This window comes from Ornithodoros turicata, chromosome 2, assembly GCF_037126465.1.
Source record: "Ornithodoros turicata isolate Travis chromosome 2, ASM3712646v1, whole genome shotgun sequence".
In the NCBI taxonomy this organism is placed as follows: domain Eukaryota; kingdom Metazoa; phylum Arthropoda; class Arachnida; order Ixodida; family Argasidae; genus Ornithodoros; species Ornithodoros turicata.
In genome coordinates, this window is record NC_088202.1 from 51,162,095 (window position 1) to 51,183,329 (window position 21,235).

A 21,235-nucleotide genomic window follows, 5' to 3' on the forward strand; every position below is an offset into this window, starting at 1 on the left:
AAAGCACCTTGACCAGCTGCACATGGGAGTCTAGGACATTTGTTTCTCCGATAAAATCACGTGCTCGATTATTCGTTTCGTTAGCGTGTGTATGCGAATGAGATTTCCTAGAAATGCAATAATGGGGATGCGGAAGCGCAGGCGACTAAAAAGAAAGAAGAATAAAAAAAGACTGCCCGTCGAGTGTCCAGGTGGTATAAGACGGAACGTATTGAGACGGAATGCATTGCTCTTCAAACGAGTTGCTTTCGTCATAATGGAGTAACTCCCCAGATGAGGCCTACGACCCGAAAGTGAAAGATTATCTCTTTCTGAAGCGGAACATCGAAGAGGTAAGCGCGATGTACCGGTTTATAGGAGGGGGGGGGGGTCGAAGTATATAGCTTGCCGTTGTTGGCCGCACTTAAGTGGGCATCGGTCTACCCGCCTAAATTCAACACAGTCCAGATCAATAACTAACGGCCTAGCGGATTAAGGCGTCCCGCTAGTTGGTGGTAGCCAAAGTCGTGCTGAAGACTGGGAGGTAGTGGGTTTACCACCGGCTTTGCTATCTGAGGTTTTCCCTGGGTTTTCCGAAGACTTTACAGACGAATTTCGGTACAGTTCCCCCTGAAGTCGGTCCAGGACGCATGCCAGCACCTCCTGTCCCCTATTCCTTCGTGCTGTCCTCTCTCCATCTGCCCACATCTGTACGCCGCTCATAGCCGCAGTTGCTTCGCGATGCACACATGAAAAGCAAGATCGATAACTAAATATGAAGGTCGCGAGTCGCATTAAAGCGACACTATAAATGTAAGGATTTAGCATACCGGAATGAAAGGTGCCGTTACCTTAACACCAACACAAAAGGAACGGGGTTCATACGTTGCGCTCTTCGTGATTTATGAGCGAGATGAACCGTAATTTGGGGTTGGGCTCGCTCTCACTCTCCTTCCCAGAAAGCGCGTCAACGCGGAGAGGCCTCGGATTAGTCTCCCCAAACAATCTCCTGCGGTGATTGAACAAATCGTTTGACCAAAGAGAGTCCACTCCGCAACGTCGCTCTTCTTGAAAAAAAAAAGAAAGAAAGAAATGAATCACCTGCAGATATGATGCTTTTCAGCTCGCCTATCCCTACGAGCATGGTTCGCCCTGTCGACTGTAGTCCACAGCAGGATGTTCTTTCGTACATGTACCCTATACACCTCCGTGCCAGAGTAGTACGTAGCTCGTTACAAGTACTTACTTACTTACACCAGTTACTTTTTCCGGTAAAGAAGTAACGACTTAGTTACTTTGTCACACTAATAAAGTATTCAGTTATAAAAATCAGTACCCGTTACCCACGTTACTCGTTACTTTTCTGCGTTTACATTCGGCTTCAACATGGACGACATTGTCGATTAGTATACTTGGCCTACGGGAGAGGAAAATGAATTGCGCTGCGCATGCGCCAGCAGTGACGTCACGTGTTGTTCTTTGCTGCCGCCGTCTTGCCGACCTCATCGACATCCGCCGAAATTTATGCTATCTTGTTATTCTTGACATGTGCGGAAGACTGTGAACCGCGGCACTGGGTAATTTACATCGACTCCAAAGCACCTCTCCTGTGCATTAAAAACATGGGCATCCGCGGTTCCCTTTCCTCAGTGGTGATAGATATCCTGTGCGCCCTGAAGTCCCTACAAAATCGCTCCCACTCAGTTGCCTTTCAGTGGGTTCCAGGGCACTGCGGAATAACTGGGAACCACGAGGCCGACGATGCCGCTGCCGCTGCGCATCAAAAACGGCCTTCTATGTCCATTATACTCTCGAGAGGAGACAGAAGATCCCTCCTCAGGCATTTATCCGATTCCTGGTCTACCCTACAGTGGCAACACGACATTCCAACTATTAGGTCCTCTTTGGGAAGTGTCGACCCAACGCGGTCATACCGGCTGCCTGCAAAGCTTCCTCGTCCTCTGAAGTCGCTCATCCACAGGCTGCGTCTGAATGTGGCCTTCACTCCGTTCTATCGCTACCAGCTAGGCTGTGAGGCTAGCCCTATGTGCAACGAGATTGGTGTACTTGCCAACGTAGAACACATACTCCTCCGCTGCCGGACCTATATCAACGAGTGGCGTACACTGCAGTCACAGCTTGACACCCTTGGCTGCCGCCCCTTCAACTTGTCGACCATCCTCGGCCCTTGGGACACCGCGGCCTACTGCAGGGCGGCCTTACGTCATGTGCTTGGCTTCTTCGAGGCGACAGGCCTAAAGGACTAATTATGACCCCAGCAGCTCTCTCGCACATTCGCACCATCACCATCACGTTCAGCATCGCCATCGCCTCTCCGATCATTCCCGTCATCTCTCATCGTCATCACTCATCATTGTCACCACTCATATTAGACCCCCTAGCTATGGGGTAGCGTTCCACCCCTTGAGTCGAAAACCTCCCCACTTCATCATCACAATATATATGTTGTTGTTGTTGTTGACTGAAACCCGGGTGCTGATTCAGGAACCATTAATGCAGCCGGCGCCCGTTAATCACTGCTTCACTTGTGCGGTTCCCGCGCTGTCCGGAAAATAAAGATAGGGAGAAGTTCTAGCCTATGTAATTTGCCGTCATTTATCCGGGAGTCACTTTCCGTACCTGGAAATTTTCAGGAACCGCGGAAGAATATAGAAACCAAGCGGCTTCATTTGTCCAGTCTACTAGAGTCGGAGAGAATGTTCGACCTGAATTTCGTCAAGCCGGCTGAACAGCATTGAGGAATCTCTCTTCCCCATTTACCTACTATATCGCGCACATTGCATTGCATTGTACAGTCCAGTCCACTGCAGATTATCCACTGAATGATGAGAACTGTATACTGACCTGTTTTCTCTAATGTGGGAACTGCTGCTCGACAGCTGTGGCTGGCGACATAGTTCTGGAGTATGTCAACATTGACTGGCATGAGGAGACCTGCGCGGAGTGATTAACATTGTCGCTCTCACCGAATCGGGTGGCAGTGAGGAACCCAGTGTTTTGAGCCTTGCGAATGCGGTCAGGGCACAGGGTTTCTCGAGCTAATGCCATCAGCAAGAGCTTACATAGGAGCTCAACTTCACACGGTTGACGATGAAGAGTTCCCTATGTCGTCCGAAATGAACACAGATTTTGTTGGCAAGTGATTGCTGGTTTGCTGCCGTGTTTTATTTATGCGTATCCCCGCAATCCGGACATTGTCGCCGGACACGCCAAATGCTGGGTTTACAGGGGCAGACTATATTTAATCAGGTAATATTGCAGTACCAGAGACGGATACAGGATTTCTCTTGGGGGGCGAGGGGGGTCCTGCCTTTGACAGCATCCTACTACACTACTTAGGTCAAATGGAACTCTATGTAACGACAGCAATTTATATATTTATTTATTTTTATAGTCCTCGCGCCGTGTTGTCATGGAAGGTGTGGGCAATACATAATACAAACACTGCTGTATGTTGAGCAGTGAACAAAATACAACAAGCATTTAGGGGGTCAAACTATCCGCCCCCCCCCCCCCCACCTCCACACATACACACTAAATCTGCCTCTGGCTACAACAGCGCATCGTTGCATGCGATAACCAAAGTTTTGTTCGCAGTTGGTCGGAATGACTTCCAGAGGCGACGTTTGGATGGTGGGACTGGTCATGTTAGCGCTCTCAGCTACTCTTGGCGTAGGCGACACCACGCCACTTCAAAAATTTTACCAGGTATATATTCGTACTTTCTCATCAACACAGCTTGAGGCTAACCGCGAAGCGCGAACAACACGCGAACACATCCTTTGGTCGTCACTATCTTTAGATACTCAAGACGAGGAACTCGTTTCGGAAGGGCTTTTGATTTTCATATTTTTCTTCGAACAATTAAATTCAAGGGTCGTTCGTATCCATTGCAATTGATTCCGAAACTGTTGTGTCGTTTTATTCACCCTGGGCCACTGAACGGTACCGAACATACCATGCGAAATAGCTGCGTAGATTGATTGTTATTCCATGGAATACATGACAAGAGCAGTGCAAGATGTTTATAGCATTTCCGGAATTCCCTCTCTCTCAAAAAGAGAAAAGACAGCTACCCCCCAAAGAACCAATGAGGGCGCGACTTTGAGAAAAGAAATGCTGCGGCCGTGTGGGCTTCTCATAGAGTTACGGAGCGTCTGGACGGCGCCTCCATCCGCCGGAAGCTGCCGTTTACGCAATGGTCCAGGGAAAATGGCGTGCGCCCAAACCACGTGATCCCCAGGAGCCACTCACAGCATCTCCGCTGGCCAGCGCGGGAAAAAAGCTGGGGCCCAGTGCGCATGCGCAGACCGACCTGCTTTCCCGTCTCTCCTCGTGTTTTTCGTCTTTCCTCTCGTCCCCCCTACCCCCCCCCCCCCAGCTTCGGCGCTTCCTGTCTTGCTGTAGAGCAACGATCATGCTGTCCCAAAGCAGACAATCAAAAAGCGATGGTGTTTGACAAATCAACTTTATTTGTCCTCGGGAACTGCCTGGAAAAAGCTACGGTACATATCTTTTTACGTCTTGTAACAGGCTTCACTGGAGCTTTAGGTGCTTCGACATCGCGGGGCAGTTCAAAAGCCAATGCTGAGCTGTGTGCGTCGTTGTTGCCGATGGCTGCGGGAGAACTAAAACAAAACAAAAAATATATTGATGATCCGTAACTCTGCACGAAAATCACTGCTATGATAGGCAATCGATCTTGATTTCGTATTTGCGAACATCAAGGCATTTGTCACGAATGTTCGTAGATCACAGTGAATGAACGGCTGCGACGCGCATGAGGGGCAACTAGCATAACCACACTACCCCTATGATAATCACACCTAAATGATAACCACACATGATGTGATTAAAGGCATATCAGAAACGTACAAGTTACGGCAATGCACTGCACAATGAAACGCCGCTAACGTACCGAGTGACTCGTAAATGTTGTACGTACACTTAACGTGATAAACCTGCATTACTTCCTTCAGTCACAAAAAAGTAATCAAACTGGTCTTACCGTTCACCTGCAGTACGTCGGATAGAGTGCAGACTTCCTCTCTGACGATTTCTGCGTCCTTTGGAGGTGCAGGGATTCCATGTCATGTTCGTCTTCCCGCTGTTGTGATGATGAGGTGGATGTGCCATTCCGTTCCCACATTAGCAGTTCGCCACAATCTAAATCTAAAGCATTCAAAACCCTCAAACTACCCCCTAGCGTCTGCGTGCACAACGGTTGCAGTCCGAGAGAACACGAGTGGCCGGACGGACGCGATGTCTCTCTGTCGTTTTTCTTTCCGTTCGACTGCTTCCGTTGAGCGGTTCGCGCGTTCGGATGCTCGCTCCTCAGTCAAATGACTCTCGCCCAATCAGCGCGTAGGAAACTGACGCCAGTTTTTTTAAACCAATGATCATCCAAATATTTATATAGCGCAGCCAATCACAGATCTTCCGCGTACGCGCGCCGGTGGCGACAATATTTTGGAGGCGGTGCGTTTCGCTTTAGAGCCGGCGGCTGGCGCCTCTCTCATCTCTGAGCGCCCGACCTCTCACTCCTCCGCTTAGGTTGTGACGTCACGCCACCGGTGCTTCTGCGGCTGCGGAAGCAGCACTGATTTTTAAAAATTTCTTTATTTAATATCTAAGCGAGTCTTGAATGAAAAAAAAAAAAAATGCACGGCAGATTGTCAGCAGATGCCGAACATATTAGTATCGGTTTCACAGATTGGTTCCTGGATGCGACCGTCCCTTTAAACTGTGATTAAATTTGCCATAAAAAGCGACGGACCATAAAATATAGTTCCCATCGTCATTCATGTAGTTGTTGTTAAAATGTAGCTACGCTTTCGTTGTGCAAGAGGGTAGAGCCACATAGAGCCATGCTTAATAATAATTGAGTGCAGATTAAGGTGGTACCAGCCAATTTGTCAGCTTGCATAGGGTCGGACTGCTGATAATTTCGACCACCTGGGTATGTGTCGTAACACAGCGTATGCAACAAAAGCAGCTTCGAGCTTTACCACTGGGCAAACACGAACGCTGTACACTTCATATGTGTTGTTTATCGTGATGATAATAGATCACACGAGGCTTCGTCAGGTACCATTGTGCGCCGAACCTCTTTTCCTTACTTTGAATGATTTTGCGTAAGTGAAACTCTTGGGTAATTACACAAATTGATTCCTTGTCACTCCACTAATTCAGAACGGTTGAGCATATCTATAGAGCTAAGGAGAACTGCAAAAGGCTTTGCTTGCCGTAGTGCAAGATTACGTGCTTCCAACATTGTCCTGGTCAACAGTGCTGTCACATCGGCAGAAAGGCCGCTCTAGCAATAGATTGCCGTAAATCAACCAACCCTAGTGATGCTAACAGCGTTCCTGGAGACGAGATAGCATGACCACTGAAGCATGGCTGCCCAAAATGGTTGACTGGAGTGGCAGCGATGCGTCATGCTCTCTACCCAGATTCTGCGCTCCTAGAAGTGCTTTCTGCCCTTTCGAAACGCCACACAATCCTGCAGGACAGTTCTCATGCGCTCACTCTCCATGCCGTGAGTGAGTAAGCCTCCTTCGTCGGTTGTGAAGCGATGTTTCGGAAAGGGAATACGGCGTAATCGTACCTGTGTAATCCTGTAATGGAAAACGGCATATTCGTACCTACTTTCGCTAGCACATATCATTTCTCTCTGTGACCAAGTTATCTTGTCCGTATTATTTACAGATCTGTACATGCCACATGTGTGTATATATCACGTGTGCTATCGCCCCTGCAGACAAGCCCATCATGTACTAGTAACAAACAATCTGCTTGGTACATTTCTCGCACTGTATGCATACCGGACATAACATGTGTTTTTATTTTGTAGCAGCTTTACGTTTATCTTGAGTAAAACTCAGGCGCTGATGCTGTTTGAAGACACATTGCCAAATTTAGTTTTTGGACAGTCGTTAAATGGACTATCGCATCCAAAAACGTGCGTGGGAGAACGATACGGTAATGTTCTGCACGATTTCACGGTCTACTTGGCCAAGTTTCCTTCCGAGAGCAGCTTACATATTAAATCAACGAGTTTAAAGAGTCGTATTTCCTCTGCAGCTAAAGAAGCCCAGCGATAGTAACATTAAGATTACATAAGCCAGGCACACGATTGGGAGCGCAGCGCCGGCAATTGTCTACTAGCTGTTTTGCTTCGAGTTCGCACCGCGATATACTAAGTGAAAAACCCTCAGTAAATACGCCAACTTTCACTTAGCAGTGTGAGCTCTGACGCTACCATGTCGCGTGGAGTGCGGTGCCATACGCTCGAGGCTCTACGAACGCGTCCGACGCTGACCCAGAAGTGGCATTACACAAGCCAACCGCAGACACTCCGCGATCTGCAGACACCGTCCCACAGCGCGCCGGTCGGTCTTCGAAGCTTTACGTCCGTGCGAAAGAACGCCATCTGATTGGCCCTGTCCGAGTGATGTTTTCGTCGATTTCCAGACAGGGAATTCCGGCATACTCTCAACACTCTCGCATCGTGGATGTAGTACGCAGAAGAGCAATGTGCAAGTATTCGACTATATAGATTCACAACTGAAAGAAAACGGCTGAGAGCATCTAAATCTTAGTGAGACGAGACTTCCCTGCAGAAGGCTACACTTCATCGGGTCTAACCAGGTGTAATCAGGTTAGACCTGAAGAAGTGCAGCCTTCCGAACGAAAGTCTCGTCTCAATAAGATTTAGATGCTTTCAACGGTCTTCTTTCTGTTGTGAATCTCCCAGCTGTACAAGCACGTCCGACGCCAAACCCAGAAGCGACATTCCACAAGCCGATCATAACTGTCCGCTACAGACTGACGCCCTCCCACACTCCCGCTGGTCGCCAAAGGCCCCCAGGTCGCTCTCTGGTTGATCTTGTCCGCGCCAAAGGGAGCTCCCTGACTGGCATTGTCCGAGTGACGTCTTCTCCGATTTCCAGAGATGGAATTCCGGCACAGTCCCAACATCCGTCTTCTGCTCTTGCAATGCATTACATCAAATTGTGCAGAAACCACTTCACAAATTCGGGTCTGATATTCGGCGTGATTGTCGGTGACGAACGAGAAATAAAACGGCACTATACTTTCGGACTGCACCGCGGGCGAATGCGAAACTCCCTTTAAGGCGTACTCGCGCAACAATTTTGACAGGGATGACAAGAATGATCATGCCGTTTCTACTTGCACGACTTTCTTTTTTAGTTTATCCTAACTATATCTAATACGTATTTGCATCTGTTGCACACCTAGCGCCCAGGCAGTTTTGACTTTGTTGCATTACTATTGCTACCTGTTTTGTGAAGACAAGCGCACTCAACCGTATTCAAGCCTATAATGGAACAACACTACGGGCCACGAGCCTACAAGATCCTTCGTTTGCATGTCCAGTGGTTAATTGCGAATGGTGAAACGATATCTGCGATGAATTGGCAATAAAAGATTGAGCATAGTAGATCATTTACTTTCCTGTCCAATGTACACTTTTTAAATCAAGTTTGTTATTCTACAACAGCGCAAGAGCAGGTTCAGTTTTCATCTCATGCTGTACTCTAGGACATAAAGGAAACACCGGTGCTTATGAAGCTGTGCTACCGCAACGGAACGCTCTTGGAGTCTGCAGAGGCAGTCAAAGTCAGCGTCTATTGGACAGGTGCTGCCTACCCTTCAGGGGACTTGGCGTCCGATGGCAAGTTATGCTACGCGACAAAATCTGCACCACAAGAAGTTAAATGGTAACTGCATTGATTGACCATGTGTCGTACGCAGGGCAGCGGCCTGCAAGCAAGCGTCTGTTAAATGTTAAAGCAGCTTTTTGTGGCTGGCCACTGGCGCATTACTGGCTCCTTTTTGGGGGGTGTATCAACAGCTCTTGACTACTGCATCCCGAAAGGGTCTCGATTCTCTTTAACATATTTTTGGGTCCAACGTAGGAGTGTTCTAACTGACCCCGTGCACATCAGCATCCCCAGACAAGAGCACACCCCTCGAGAATCTGTGTTCAGCAATGCTAGGATCATTATAGATTGATGAGCTTTTTTGTGACCTATAAAGTAATTAATTACGAGTAACACAAATACTGTAACTAGATTCTCTGTAATTAATTACTTCCAGGATTACTTTCGATATTATGTAAGTCTCATTGTAACTTAATTAGCGTTGCGGACCTGAAAATATTGCGCTTGTCCGTCAATGGCCACGCAACGACATTCGATGTGCGATTTTGACACACTTTAGTTCTCTATTAAACGTCGCAATAGACATCAATATAGATATGTTCATTAGCCACCTTGCAGGAAATCTGTAATAGATGTCTAAATGTTGTGCAGATCAGGTCATATTAGACGTCTACTAGCCCACTATGTGCTCCCTCCGGTGCAAACGTGTAAATACATCCTTCACGATATTATAGAAATAATATATCGCTTCTTACACCATTTCTACACCAATGCTCAAGCAGACTTTGTACAAAAGGTCACTGATAATAGAAGGCCGTAATACACAAGGCCACGTAATACCCCTGTCACATGAACGGAAAGAAACTGCCTTTGGGCATCAGCGCGGCGCCAACAAGTGTGTTACGCGTTAACTTCTCAAAGGGCATTGATCTAATCTTCCCTGATAGGTTGACACGTTACAGGCTTCGTGGCGCTACGCGCATGTTCAGCGACCATTGGTCTGAATGATAATTGAAGACTACCCATGTGACAGGGGTGTAACATCCCACATGCAGAGAGGTCGTTTTTATTTTTATTTCTTTTACGGAAGGTGTAATAAGGGTGTATAGAATGGAATACACTGTAGTTGTGTAATTCTAAGAAAAGCGTGAATAAGGTTTAACAGTGTATACGCTTGTTGTGTGTGTAGTGAGCAGGGAGCTGTGCAGTAAGATCGAGCGCTTGCGATATCGACATTCACAGAAATGAATGTCATTGCCACAACAATGATTCATATTAGAAGAGCTTCCCTTGTTTTTGCGAGGACGAGTTGTGAAAGTAGTTCAGAAAATCTAACACTTTTACTGTAAACGTACGAAGCTATTGAGAACGAAATGTTGTTTCTAGCTATAGGATTTCGGAGCCGTGTACCTTGTATGTAGCTATACAGCACGCTTTTTTTTAATCATTTACAGATTTCGTATAAACAAGCTATGAGAGCAGCATAGATGTCGTTTTTGTGGTTGAGTTATACGACCAGGCGGACATCCTCTCGAAGAGTGTATGTAACTATACATGAAGACTAATTACCTAAAATTCATAAATGGGAGACAATACTCGTTGAAAGCCACTCCATTTGAAAAAAAATCCTGAAAAATCCCGTTTGATATACAAACGAACCGAAACCGCGCCGGCCGGGGGCGTGTGTTGCGCACGGGGCACAACGCTCGTTCCACGTTAGAAGAACACGTGCTTTGGAGCGATGGAGGTGATTGGAATAGCGGCTGTTCTGCGGGCCAGACCAAGCGCTTTCTGGCCGAGATAAGCCTTCGTCGGCGAAGGTATTTGCGCTCCTGAGGTGCGCTGTTTTGGTTTCGGCGTATTTGCATAGCGAAATTCCGCGACAGATATTTCACAACACGCACTCGTTTCCGGATTTTTAAAATATAGAATGGCTTTCAGAGAGGATGGTCTCCTATTTTGACATCTGAATTTTGCACGAAATTCCCTAATGAAAGAGGTAATTGATGAAAAAGCTAATTAATGAATTTTAGGTGGAAAACCTCCCCACTTCATCGTCAGAATATAATTGTTGTTGTTGTTTAGGTAATTGGTCATTTTGTGGCTGCATACTATCCTCGAGAGGATGTCTACCAGGCCGTATAACTCAACGGCAAACCCGACGTCAATTCTGCCGCTCATATATTTTTATAAAATCTTTGTAAACGATAAAAACGAAACGCTGTTCATGGCTAGGTAAAAAAATTCATGGCTAGGTCAAGCCTTGCCAGAGTGCCAGGATTCCAGTTGCCTTTGTGTTTCCGTCTTGCTTCTATCTCATGCTCGTCTCTATGGAACACATTGCAATGCCTTTCCTGCGTTTTCTTTGTCTTGTTGGGTGACTCAAGGTTAAATGCTGGATTCGTTCTTTCTTAACAGTGTAGATGTGCCAACAAGGTACGACAACACGACAAACAGTGGCTCACTTGTCGGCAGAAGTGAGTAAAATTCGAATGGTTCCCACCAGCATTTCTTCCAGTGTGCGTGACGTATGCGCACAGGGCCGTGCTCTTCGCGCCTCCATTTGGCACTGTTGTACCCGCTGCCCGAAAAAGGTAGCGTAATACCGATACGCGCTACCTGAGCAAAAAGTAACGAAATCCCGATATCGTTACACGTTTCTAAAAGTATCGGAATACCGCTACCGTTACCCGTAAAAAGTAACGCGATACTGCATGCGCTACTTGTTAGGAATGAAAAATAAGTACCTGTACCTAGTAACGAATTCGCTAAGAGGAAAAACAACGCATAACAGTTTTTGGAGGTGACACGTAGGTCTCCCCAAAGCTATAATTTGGAAAGCCATTTTTACAAATTTACTAAAGGCCGCTTTGGTCGATATCCGGCGTATCTTTTTCTCTTCCCCTAAAGCAAATAAAACATAAAGCAAGCCTACCGCTAAAATTGCTTCAGCTTTGTTACAAAAAGAACTGAGCTTGCCCGGAATGAGAAGTTAGCAAACGTACCTTGATGTGCTTTATAAATTGGACGTTAGCTAGGACGACTCATAGCTAGCGGGGACGGCTCTACAATGCAGTACGAATGACCGCAGTTTGCGGACAACTCCAACCATACACGGAATCTCCAACAACAACAACATAGATGAATGGATGATGATGATGTGGGATGTTTCCCTGCGTTGAGTGCAGGACCCTACCCCATTCCAAAGGTTCACATGAAAGGATGACGAGGGAAGGAAATCCCTACAGTTCGTGAAGGAGGCCGGTGGCCCTCAGAAAGGAAAGAAGAGCGCCAAGTGCACGGCACTGGTGTCCAGGGTTACTCCATGGGCCGAGAACTTTGCAGATGTTGAATGGCCTCTGATCCAGCATTTCAAGTTGAGATTTAAAGGCCCGTCGCTCGCGTACGTACTGGCTGCAGTCTTCGAGAATGTGTCGGATTGTTGCCGGTAAACCACAAGTTGTACACAGCGCCGTGGTGCTGTGGCCCAGCCTATACCGGAGTGCAGGGGTGAATGCGACGCTAAGTCGTAAACGACACACTAGAGACGTAAAGAGGCGAGGGAAACCGCTTGGCATGTCAAATGAAAGCGTTGGGTCAACAGCATACAGAAGCGACCACCGGGTGATGTCATGACACCATTCCTGATGGGCCCAGGGCGACGTCAAAGCGGACAAGAGGGAGCGCCTATCTCCATTCGAAAGGATGATGGAGACTGCTGAGCGGCGATGGTGAGCTGCAGCAGCTGCCCGATCCGCTACCTCATTGCCTCTTATTCCAATGTGGCTAGGGACCCATTGGAGGGTGAGCCGGTGGCCCCTGTCTTCTAAAACCTTGAGTGTCGTTAGGATGTTCACTACCACCGGAGCCAAGGAGCCACGGATGCCCATGTTGTCTATGCACTGCAGCGCTGCCCGCGAATCTGTGTAAACCACCCAGAGGCGGGGGTGGTGATCCAATCTCCAAGAAGGTTAATCCCAAATAGGGAACACGTAGATGGAGGGCGCTTGTGACTCGAAGGTCCAACGAGCGTATGGGCCCAACGAGAAGAGGGATCCAATCGGGTCACGTGACACCGTGAACAAGTATCCGACGTGAAGATGGGTCAAAGCAGAGACGGAAGATCCAACGGGAACATGGATCCAACGGGAGGAAGGATACAATGCGAGACGAAGGATCAATGATAGATAACAACAATAATAAATGGTGAAGTAGAGAGCTCCGACATAACGTAACAAAATTTAATTACAGGTTTCGTCCCTCATGAGATAAACATCGTTGGTGCCAGGCCGTGCCTGGAGAACTACCAAACAAATTTCAGTGATGTTCTGAGATACCTGGATCGTATAGCCTCAATAGGAATCTTCCCGTCCCAGCCGTAGTGTTGTCCCTTTCCGCGCTATTTTGTTTATTGTCGAAATAAATGCACACTATGTCGAAATAAATAAAAGCACTGTATGTACTGCATAGCGATTTGGCCCAACAGTAACACAAAATGATGCCACAACACTTCTAACGTACCCTACATAGAAGTAAAGTGAGAGAAAGAGCCTCAGTTGGGGGTTGGGGGTGGGGGGGTTGGGGGCACAACAAAGAACATAGTGCGCAAAAAGCTATGACGTGATGGAGCAGTTAAAAGTAGTTGCATTAAAAGGAATATAAACATATCGTGGCCATGAGGCTGGCTGGCCGTAATGACCGCGCAATGGCATTCGTTGCACTGACAGTAATTTAATGACATTCAGCAAGGTATGAATAACACACACGAATGTTACCGTTCATTTTGATTTCGCTTTCCGTTCGCAGTGATGTGCATACCACGGATGCATAGTATAGTCCCCAACTGCACGCGCGCAATGTTTTTCGGCCATCTGGTTACTGCGGTATTAATCTTTCCCGCAAAGTATAGGGGAACGCGTGAAGAAGTTTCCAAAAAGCTAAAGGATCCGAACGTGCTGAAAGATCCATCGTGTTAAAGTATACAACGACCAGGAGGGTCCAAACGTGCTGGAAGTTTTAACGTGTTAAAGTATACAACGAGCGGAAGGATCCAACGTTGGATCCTCCTGCTGGTTGGACGCTCCAGCACGTTGGGCTCTTTGACGTCTAATCGCCCACACACGTGAGGCCGACAACGGCAAGCCCTATCACCACCACCACCACCACCTAATCGGTGGAGGGCACAGCCTCTTTACAAAATAACGGCCTCTGTGCCCTCCTTTCGGGCTTTTTGCACGGTCTTCGTAGGATGGGCCGTGATATTGGGCAGCTTGTTTGAAGGTAGGCAGAGTGGAGGCTTGATTAGGTCGTTAATGATAGCAGCGGTAGGGGTAGCGCTCTAAGATTGCGCTACCGCAAATTTGTAACGGAAGTAGGTCTTTCGTTACCAATTTAAAAAAGTAGCCTGATCTCTGCTACCAATCGCTACCAAAAAAAGTAACGGATACCGAAGCGCCGCTACTAGTAACAGCGCTACGTAGAACGCTGCCATTTGGTTGTCCTTGGCATCTACAGATGTGAAAAGCCCTTGTTTGGACTACTCTGACTATATTGACATTTAATATGTTCACAAGGCGCACTGCACCGCGGTACCAAATTGCATACTTGGGTGGGGTGGTGGTTAGGAGCGTAGCCAGAAAAGTAGCTCTGGAGGGATTCTCTGAGAACTTTACATGGGGGGGGGGGGGGAAGGAGGATTTCTCCATCGCTTCTCTCTCCCAAACGCACTACCGAAGGTATGATTTTGGTGGGTTGAACCCGTAGTCGGCAACGCTTGGGCGGGCATCTTATGTGGTGGGTGGTGGTGCTGGTGAGAGGGCTCGCCGTTGTCGGTCTCACAAAGATGGGCAACGTCACGACTGACGCCCTGGGAGAATGTGCGTCCTGGGCCGACTTCTAAGTGAACTGTGCCGACATATGTCTGTAAGCGTCTGACGAAAACCCAGGAAAAACCCCAGACAGCACAGCCGGCACCAGGATTCGAACCCGGGTACCTCCCAGTCCACTCAACGATGCGTTCGGGCACGTGACCAACTAATCATATCATAATGATGTGAAAGCGTCGCGGAATCGCCACTTGCGTCTGTTCAATCTGTTCAACTTGCGCATATCGTTACTTTTAAAATCATAATTTCACATGGGAACGTCGTCGATAATATTTGACTCTTGGATGCAAATATTTTCCTTCATAAACACCTTCGCTTCCATTACCGTTGTTCTATTCGCGCTTACTTTCCATTCAATACTAACTTCACAACCACATGGGTAATCGTGGAGGATAGGAACATCTTTCCGACTGAACGAAATGTTTCTTTCCGGTAGCATAAGGGACTGAAACTAGAACGGAAACTAAAACCGCTTGGAAAGTAACAGGGAAAATCGCCGAATGAGGAAAACCGCTGCCTCGGCGGCAGCGACGGCTTCCACAGAAACCCAATTAGGATTCCGTTGCAAGGGATACATAGCTTTTGCTGCTCAGGAACACGTTTGGGTGAAAGGCAAATCTCGCAAGAACGATTGGCTTAAAGGTTTACCACCGTACGTTGTTTGGGAGCTGTGACACCTTGAAGTGGTAAGGGAGAACATGAGGCAACACAAGGTGCATGCTGACAATCTACAGATACGACTACCTGAGCTTGACTGGGAACATGGAGCTGGGTCCACAACAACGGCTGCTGCCACGAGCCAACGAGAACGTTCAACCGCATGCAGCTCAATTTCAAATATACCCCGCTTGAGATAACCATGCGCCATAGCGATATGGCTCCACTTGATAGGGAGGAGTGTAGTGGCGCTAGCTGGTGGCACTGAAGAAGTGTGCGCGTTCGCAAGCGCCACGGACGATCCATAATTCGGAAGCGCCCTACGACACACGTCCACATAGGTTGAATAAAGACTAGTTTTCTGGGTGTGCTACAAACTCAACTGAATATTCACGTTACGTTAATTTTCGTTCTCTTTTTGTCTTTTCAGACGACACGTTTAGGTTTTGCCTCGCGGAACCTCCTTACAAAGACAAAGTGTACGTCTTCAAAATATGTAGGTGTTTCGTTACAACTCTTTGGCCCCCATCCGATTATTGCTCTTAGATTTTATCTTCTTCTCTTTGTTCTGAAATACAATTCAAAGTAGCAAGCAATGTAATTGCAATGCGGATTTCTCCCATTTGATTGCGGACTTCTCTTCTCTGCCACCTCCTGCTCGTGGCGGAAGGATCTCCTATCGACGGTGTAGCGCACAAGATAGCTATACCAAGACCGGCTCCGAGGGGAGGCCAGCAGGCAGGAGATATAACACCCAAGTACCCCACCCGATTGGTGGCCCTGTGTGGCACACACGTCTACATGGCCGACATGGCCGACATGGGATCGTTCCGCCACGGGTTATAGATTGCAGAGACATCTGTAGCAACGTGTGCGCAATGTAATGGGAGAAATACGGGACACCACCACAAACTGTAGATTGCGCACAGATGTGTCGCACATAGCAAGTGGTACTGCACACCATCTGTTGATTACAGTCATGTCTCGGTCATCCGGACACCTCTCACGTCGTCCCATTCCGTCCGGATAACGAATTTCCGGATAGCCGAACCAGGTAAACTACCCAAGAAACCCGGAAAAATTTTGGAGACTTCTTTATAGCTCCAGAAAAGGAAACAAGGAAAAGATCGTTACTTGAAAAATTCATGCGAAGTGTGCTGGCTGAAATTAGTAGGCACGCGTGTGACACAATTTTAGTCACAGGCACGGTACCCGCTGCGTTACCCTGCTGTTCGAAGAAGGATAATGTCTCAGAAAATTGGTCCCGCGCACATGTTTTGGTTCTTCTTGTAAATGTTTTTAGTATGGGCACCGTGCACTAGCTGGAGGACGCTGCGGTCGCTTGAGCGACAGCGCCACCCGTGGCGATTTCGAGCGTAACTGTGTGGTACTGACGCCGCATCGGCGCCTTCGCGTGTGTAGCTTTGGTGCTTCCGGGTGGTTTCCCGAATTTTATATGTCAGCTTCGGGGCTTTGGCCTCATTAACCCGTGAGACTACAAGTGTGGAAGTGGTTTGTAGAAAGGCCATCTGCTCTGCAATACGAAACACGTAAAATGTATGCGAGGGTGAAGCTTTATGCCCGTGGAACATTACGTGTCTATGCACAATGTGTGACACAGTGTGTAGCGCAGACAAGCGTGTAGTATTTGTGTCCTGTATCTGCGTGAATTGCATATTTATCCGGAAGGGACTACCAATTACTGACTACACAGCGGAGACTAGCTACATCTAGTGTACCTGCGCTATGAGGACGGAAATCGCTGAAGAATTCGTAAGAATAATACAGTCAACAACGAATTGGAATATACATTATAAAGACAGCGTAAAAAAAGTTTTCGTCTGTGAGGATGAGTTTCTTAGTCAACTTGTTCCCAATCTTGCATCGCTCAAGGCAAGGGACGCCCTTTTAGCCCTTTGTGCGTGCATTGGACCCACGGTCATAGTAATAAAAATCAATCAGTCAATCAAGATTGTTTCAGGATATAAATAAGGAGTGTTTTTTTTGTTGGAAACCGGATATGTAATGATAATAATATTTTATTAGTGCTAAAGAACGGCCACAGCGGCCTTAGTATAGGTGCACATCAGACACATTGTCGCAAATTGCAACACAGAAGCAGCCAGCAATATCATGCAAAAGAAAAACACGACATAAACTATGCTAAAAAGTAAAACAAAAATCGACAAGAGTTAAGAAGAAACAGACAACTGCTGTTCGACAAACGCGTGATTGCTTTTGTGTGTGCGAGTGTGTGCGTGGACGAATAGGAAGGAGCAAAGAACCACTTGTAGTCCTAGATCTCAAGATTTGGCAACGATAATAAGATCATAGGGACAGAATCCACCTACATAAAATGATGGCGGGTTGCGAAACGCAGCTCGGAGAGGACAAATAATTCCCATATTCCCCTGTGTTCGCATGCAAGCTGTATACTGAAAGAAGACCTGGTCCAAAAGCCAGTCTTCGGCGACACGCCGCAAAATTAGAGTCCGAGTAAATACTGTACGACATATAGCAGACATTAATTTTAGCCAAGCTCCACTATGTTCATTGGTCATTCATTGGTGTATTTCGCAACTTTTTCACGCCAGCTGCTGTGCTATAAGTCCGTATCGTGATGCTCAACTGGTCACTGACAAATGTACTAAATGCAAGGAATGAGTTCTTAGTTAGAAACAACAGATTGAGCAGGAAGTTGGATGGATTGCTTTGAAAGCGGTCTCTCAAATATGTGACCGGTGGAACCGGCGGGACGATACAGCGAGAAGGACGACAACTTTACGACAAGTTGCCTCTCTTTCACACTAACTTGGTTGTCGTGGCAGATTACCACATGAGATTGGTTTTCATTTTATCTTCTCCATTGACTTTCTATGCAAGGAGCTTCAAATTAATCGCTCTTTTCGAACGGCGAAACTAGCACAGCACTGCTAGGCGCTGCTTTCTGGTACCAGGGCATTACGCCGCGTTTCCCCTCGAGGGGCCGCTGCCGTCGATAGAAAACTCTAGCGCACGGTGTCCATAAGCCAAAAGACAGCCTATGCTTTCGGATGGCCTGGACATGTGTCACATGTGTCTTTCTTGCGCCCTGTGGATACAGGGCACCTCTTCCGCTAACCGTACCATCTCTACCGTGTGCCCGCACACACCAAAAGGGAGTGACCTCTGAAGAAAGATGATTCAAACAGTACAGAATGTCCGGTGAGATGTGACCCTTTCCCGGAATAATAGGAAGAGAGCATATGCCAGCGACAGAGGACGTTGACACTTTTCCGTGATAAGCGAATCAGAACGACCTAGGTCCTGAAAGATTGGTCGCCGTACTTGCCGTCGGAATACTAATAACAAATTCCGGAAGACTGAGACAAAATTCAATGGTAGCACGTTCGTTGCTGTGTGTGAGTCCGGACAACGAGTTTTCCAGGTAAGCGAGACATGAGTGTACAGTCGTGCCTCGTTGGTATGTGTCCCGTTAATATGGACGACTCGAATTATGGCCAATGGACGGTTCAGCAAGGTACAAACCATATCTAGCCCTTGTATATTTGTCTTTTTATGATGTACCGGTATGGAGGGCAAGCCTCTCCTCACATTCGGGAGGATAGCTTTTGAAAGAAGGATGTTCCGTTGCGTAGGGAGCTACACCCTCTCCTTCACCACCGTCCACATCAACTATAAGAGGAAAGGGGGATATTTGTGGACATGAATAGCCTGAAAAATCCTGTCTGACGTCAGAACTGTTCCGAACGCCACCCACGGGCGATTGCTCGTGCAAGGAGTTGTGCCTTTAGTTAAACTTAGTGCAGAGGCTCGGCAGCTCACGAGAACAGATGCTGCACAGTTGCCAAGGCAAGTTGGCAGGCTCTGGCATGGACGACTTCAACAACGTCAAGCCAACAGTCACGTCTGCTATGGCTCTTGAATTCTTTGAGGACAGTGAGCAACAGGCCCCACGTGTGGCCGACGTTTTGCTAATGTGCAACGAAGTATACCTTCAAGGGGGGGGGGGGGCAGACACTAATTCGCGAAGTTTTTCAGTAAAGCTTCAGCATTGTTTTTGTTATTTCCTCCGTATTCGATAATATGGACAATTCACTTTATGGGCGATTTTAGTCGGGGACGAAAGTGTCCATACTAACGAGGCACGACTGTATATATCTTGGCAACTGGGTGCAAACTTGGTGTATGGAACGTGTGCCGGACAGGCCACGGTATTGTTGAGTCACGCGCTGTCACTCAAGTTTTGTTAACAAGCTACGATAATGCTTTACTATTTCTTTCTAGCTAATGAACAATAACCTCGCCTTTCGTGTAGCTCTTCGATTATGTATGATATGTTATGCCTGAATGCCAGAACGGTGCAGGCACATCTCGTGCTCACATGCACTCAAACGAGTACACGACATCCCCCCCCCCCCCCCCCCCCCCCCGTGGGGACGCCTCGGAGCCATAAGCAAGAGTGACCTGGTTAACACCCCTAAAGATACAGAAACAGTCTTGACCTGACACTGGAGCATACCATGACTATTGGCTATACGCAGGAACACTGCTTCTTTTTATTTTTTATTTTTTTTGCCTATGAGGTCACGACGCATTTTAAATGTCATGTACAACGCACAGCGGCAAGCACAACATCGAAAAAAGAGATAACGTTAGTTTCCAGCGTATCGAACTGCTGGAGTACCCAGAGAGCTATCATGATCATAAAGCTGTGTCATCTCGTAGTTTAGAACCTCTTATTAGTATTACATTACCAATATCCGTAATATGCATTACCTTTGACTCTCCTTCACAGACTTCACAGACGATGAATCGAATCGTAACACACGCTTCGAGATATACGACACAGACATGACATGCTCAAATGCACTTGAGTTCTACGGCAGCCTCGGCGAGAAGACACAAATGGAGGCTATGTACACTCCCTCGTTTCCTAACAAACAGCCAAGAAGGAAAACGAATCGTCGCGCAGGTTATAAGTGGCTAAAAGCGCGAGTGTCGAGAAGATTTCGGAGAAAGTTCAAGAACTTCCGCAAAGCCCAACAAAGGTTTGTTATTCCGAAGCATGTATTGAAACGTAAACGTGGGGTGCTGATGCTCGACTTCGAAGGCCCAAAATAGTCATAGTATCCGAACCCGCTACCACCCCCGCGTTAGGGACCGAACTGTGAAAAATGCCCGGGGAATGAGCCCCGCATATGTTCAGGCGAGGAAATAAAAAGCCCGTATTGTCGATTTGTGGATTGAGATTGTGTGTGCTTTCAACCTTAAATCCTCCCGTCCTTGTCTTGGGTTTTGCCTTCTTTTCCGTCAGGTACAGCTCCTGTCAACTTTAATAACACCACTGGAAAAAATATGTCTCGCTCCCGAGCGCGGTCACAGCAACCCCTGGGCCCATGAGGAAATTTTACTTGAACAAATTATTCTGTGAGTTTAACGCAAGGATTATGTTTACTTAACATTCCCTCGGTGCCCCAAGGGTGGCTGTTATAACGCTCGGAAATGAGGCCAAATTTTTTCCAGTGTTATTATTAAGGTTCATGGGAGCTGTACCAACTCGCATGCGCCATCGCCCTCCTGCCGAGTGGACGTAATATCTGGGAGTAGATATATGGACTCAGGTTAATTTTGACCATATGGGCTTCTTTAACGTGTGCCGGAAACCTCCTACACACCGTGCTGGAAGCAAAGTTTACCTCACGGTGTTTTTGCCTTATTCATATATTTTATGGTGTACGCATGAAGGTACTACCTCAAGTGCCTTAGTGCCTAAGAGGAACGCCTTTAACGCCAAGCCCGGGAGGTGATCCAGATACGAATTCCTGCGCCGACTGCGCTGTATTGGGTGTTTTCTTTAGATGCCGTAAATGCAAGTGTCGTTACAGTTCTCTGTGAACTTAGTCCAGGACACATAATCCATTTCCCGAGCAACAGGCTGCCATGTCTGCAGGAGGACCTCTCGGAAAGGAAGCACCAACCGACCAAACCTGAAACTACTAA

General features: G+C 47.4%; 1 protein-coding gene across 1 annotated transcript; it reads left to right on the forward strand.

Annotated features, from left to right (window-relative positions):
* Window positions 1-204: 204 nt before the first annotated feature.
* Window positions 205-20,470, forward strand: LOC135385392 (uncharacterized). Its single transcript, XM_064614679.1, has 6 exons — window positions 205-332; window positions 3,598-3,708; window positions 8,569-8,747; window positions 11,109-11,167; window positions 15,663-15,728; window positions 20,031-20,470. Exons 2-6 carry the CDS (start codon window positions 3,607-3,609, stop codon window positions 20,354-20,356), a joined length of 732 nt encoding a protein of 243 aa, XP_064470749.1. The 5' UTR covers window positions 205-332; window positions 3,598-3,606; the 3' UTR covers window positions 20,357-20,470.
* The last annotated feature ends 765 nt before the right edge of the window (window positions 20,471-21,235 follow it).

What these genes read in the sequence shown, in the direction of transcription:
- LOC135385392 (XM_064614679.1), top strand. Translation starts at nt 3,607, where the DNA reads ATGACTTCCAGAGGCGACGTTTGGATGGTGGGACTGGTCATGTTAGCG. An exon ending in CACTTCAAAAATTTTACCAG is followed by an intron (nt 3,709 to 8,568) that starts GTATATATTCGT and finishes GCTGTACTCTAG; the next exon opens with GACATAAAGGAAACACCGGT. An exon ending in GCACCACAAGAAGTTAAATG is followed by an intron (nt 8,748 to 11,108) that starts GTAACTGCATTG and finishes CTTTCTTAACAG; the next exon opens with TGTAGATGTGCCAACAAGGT.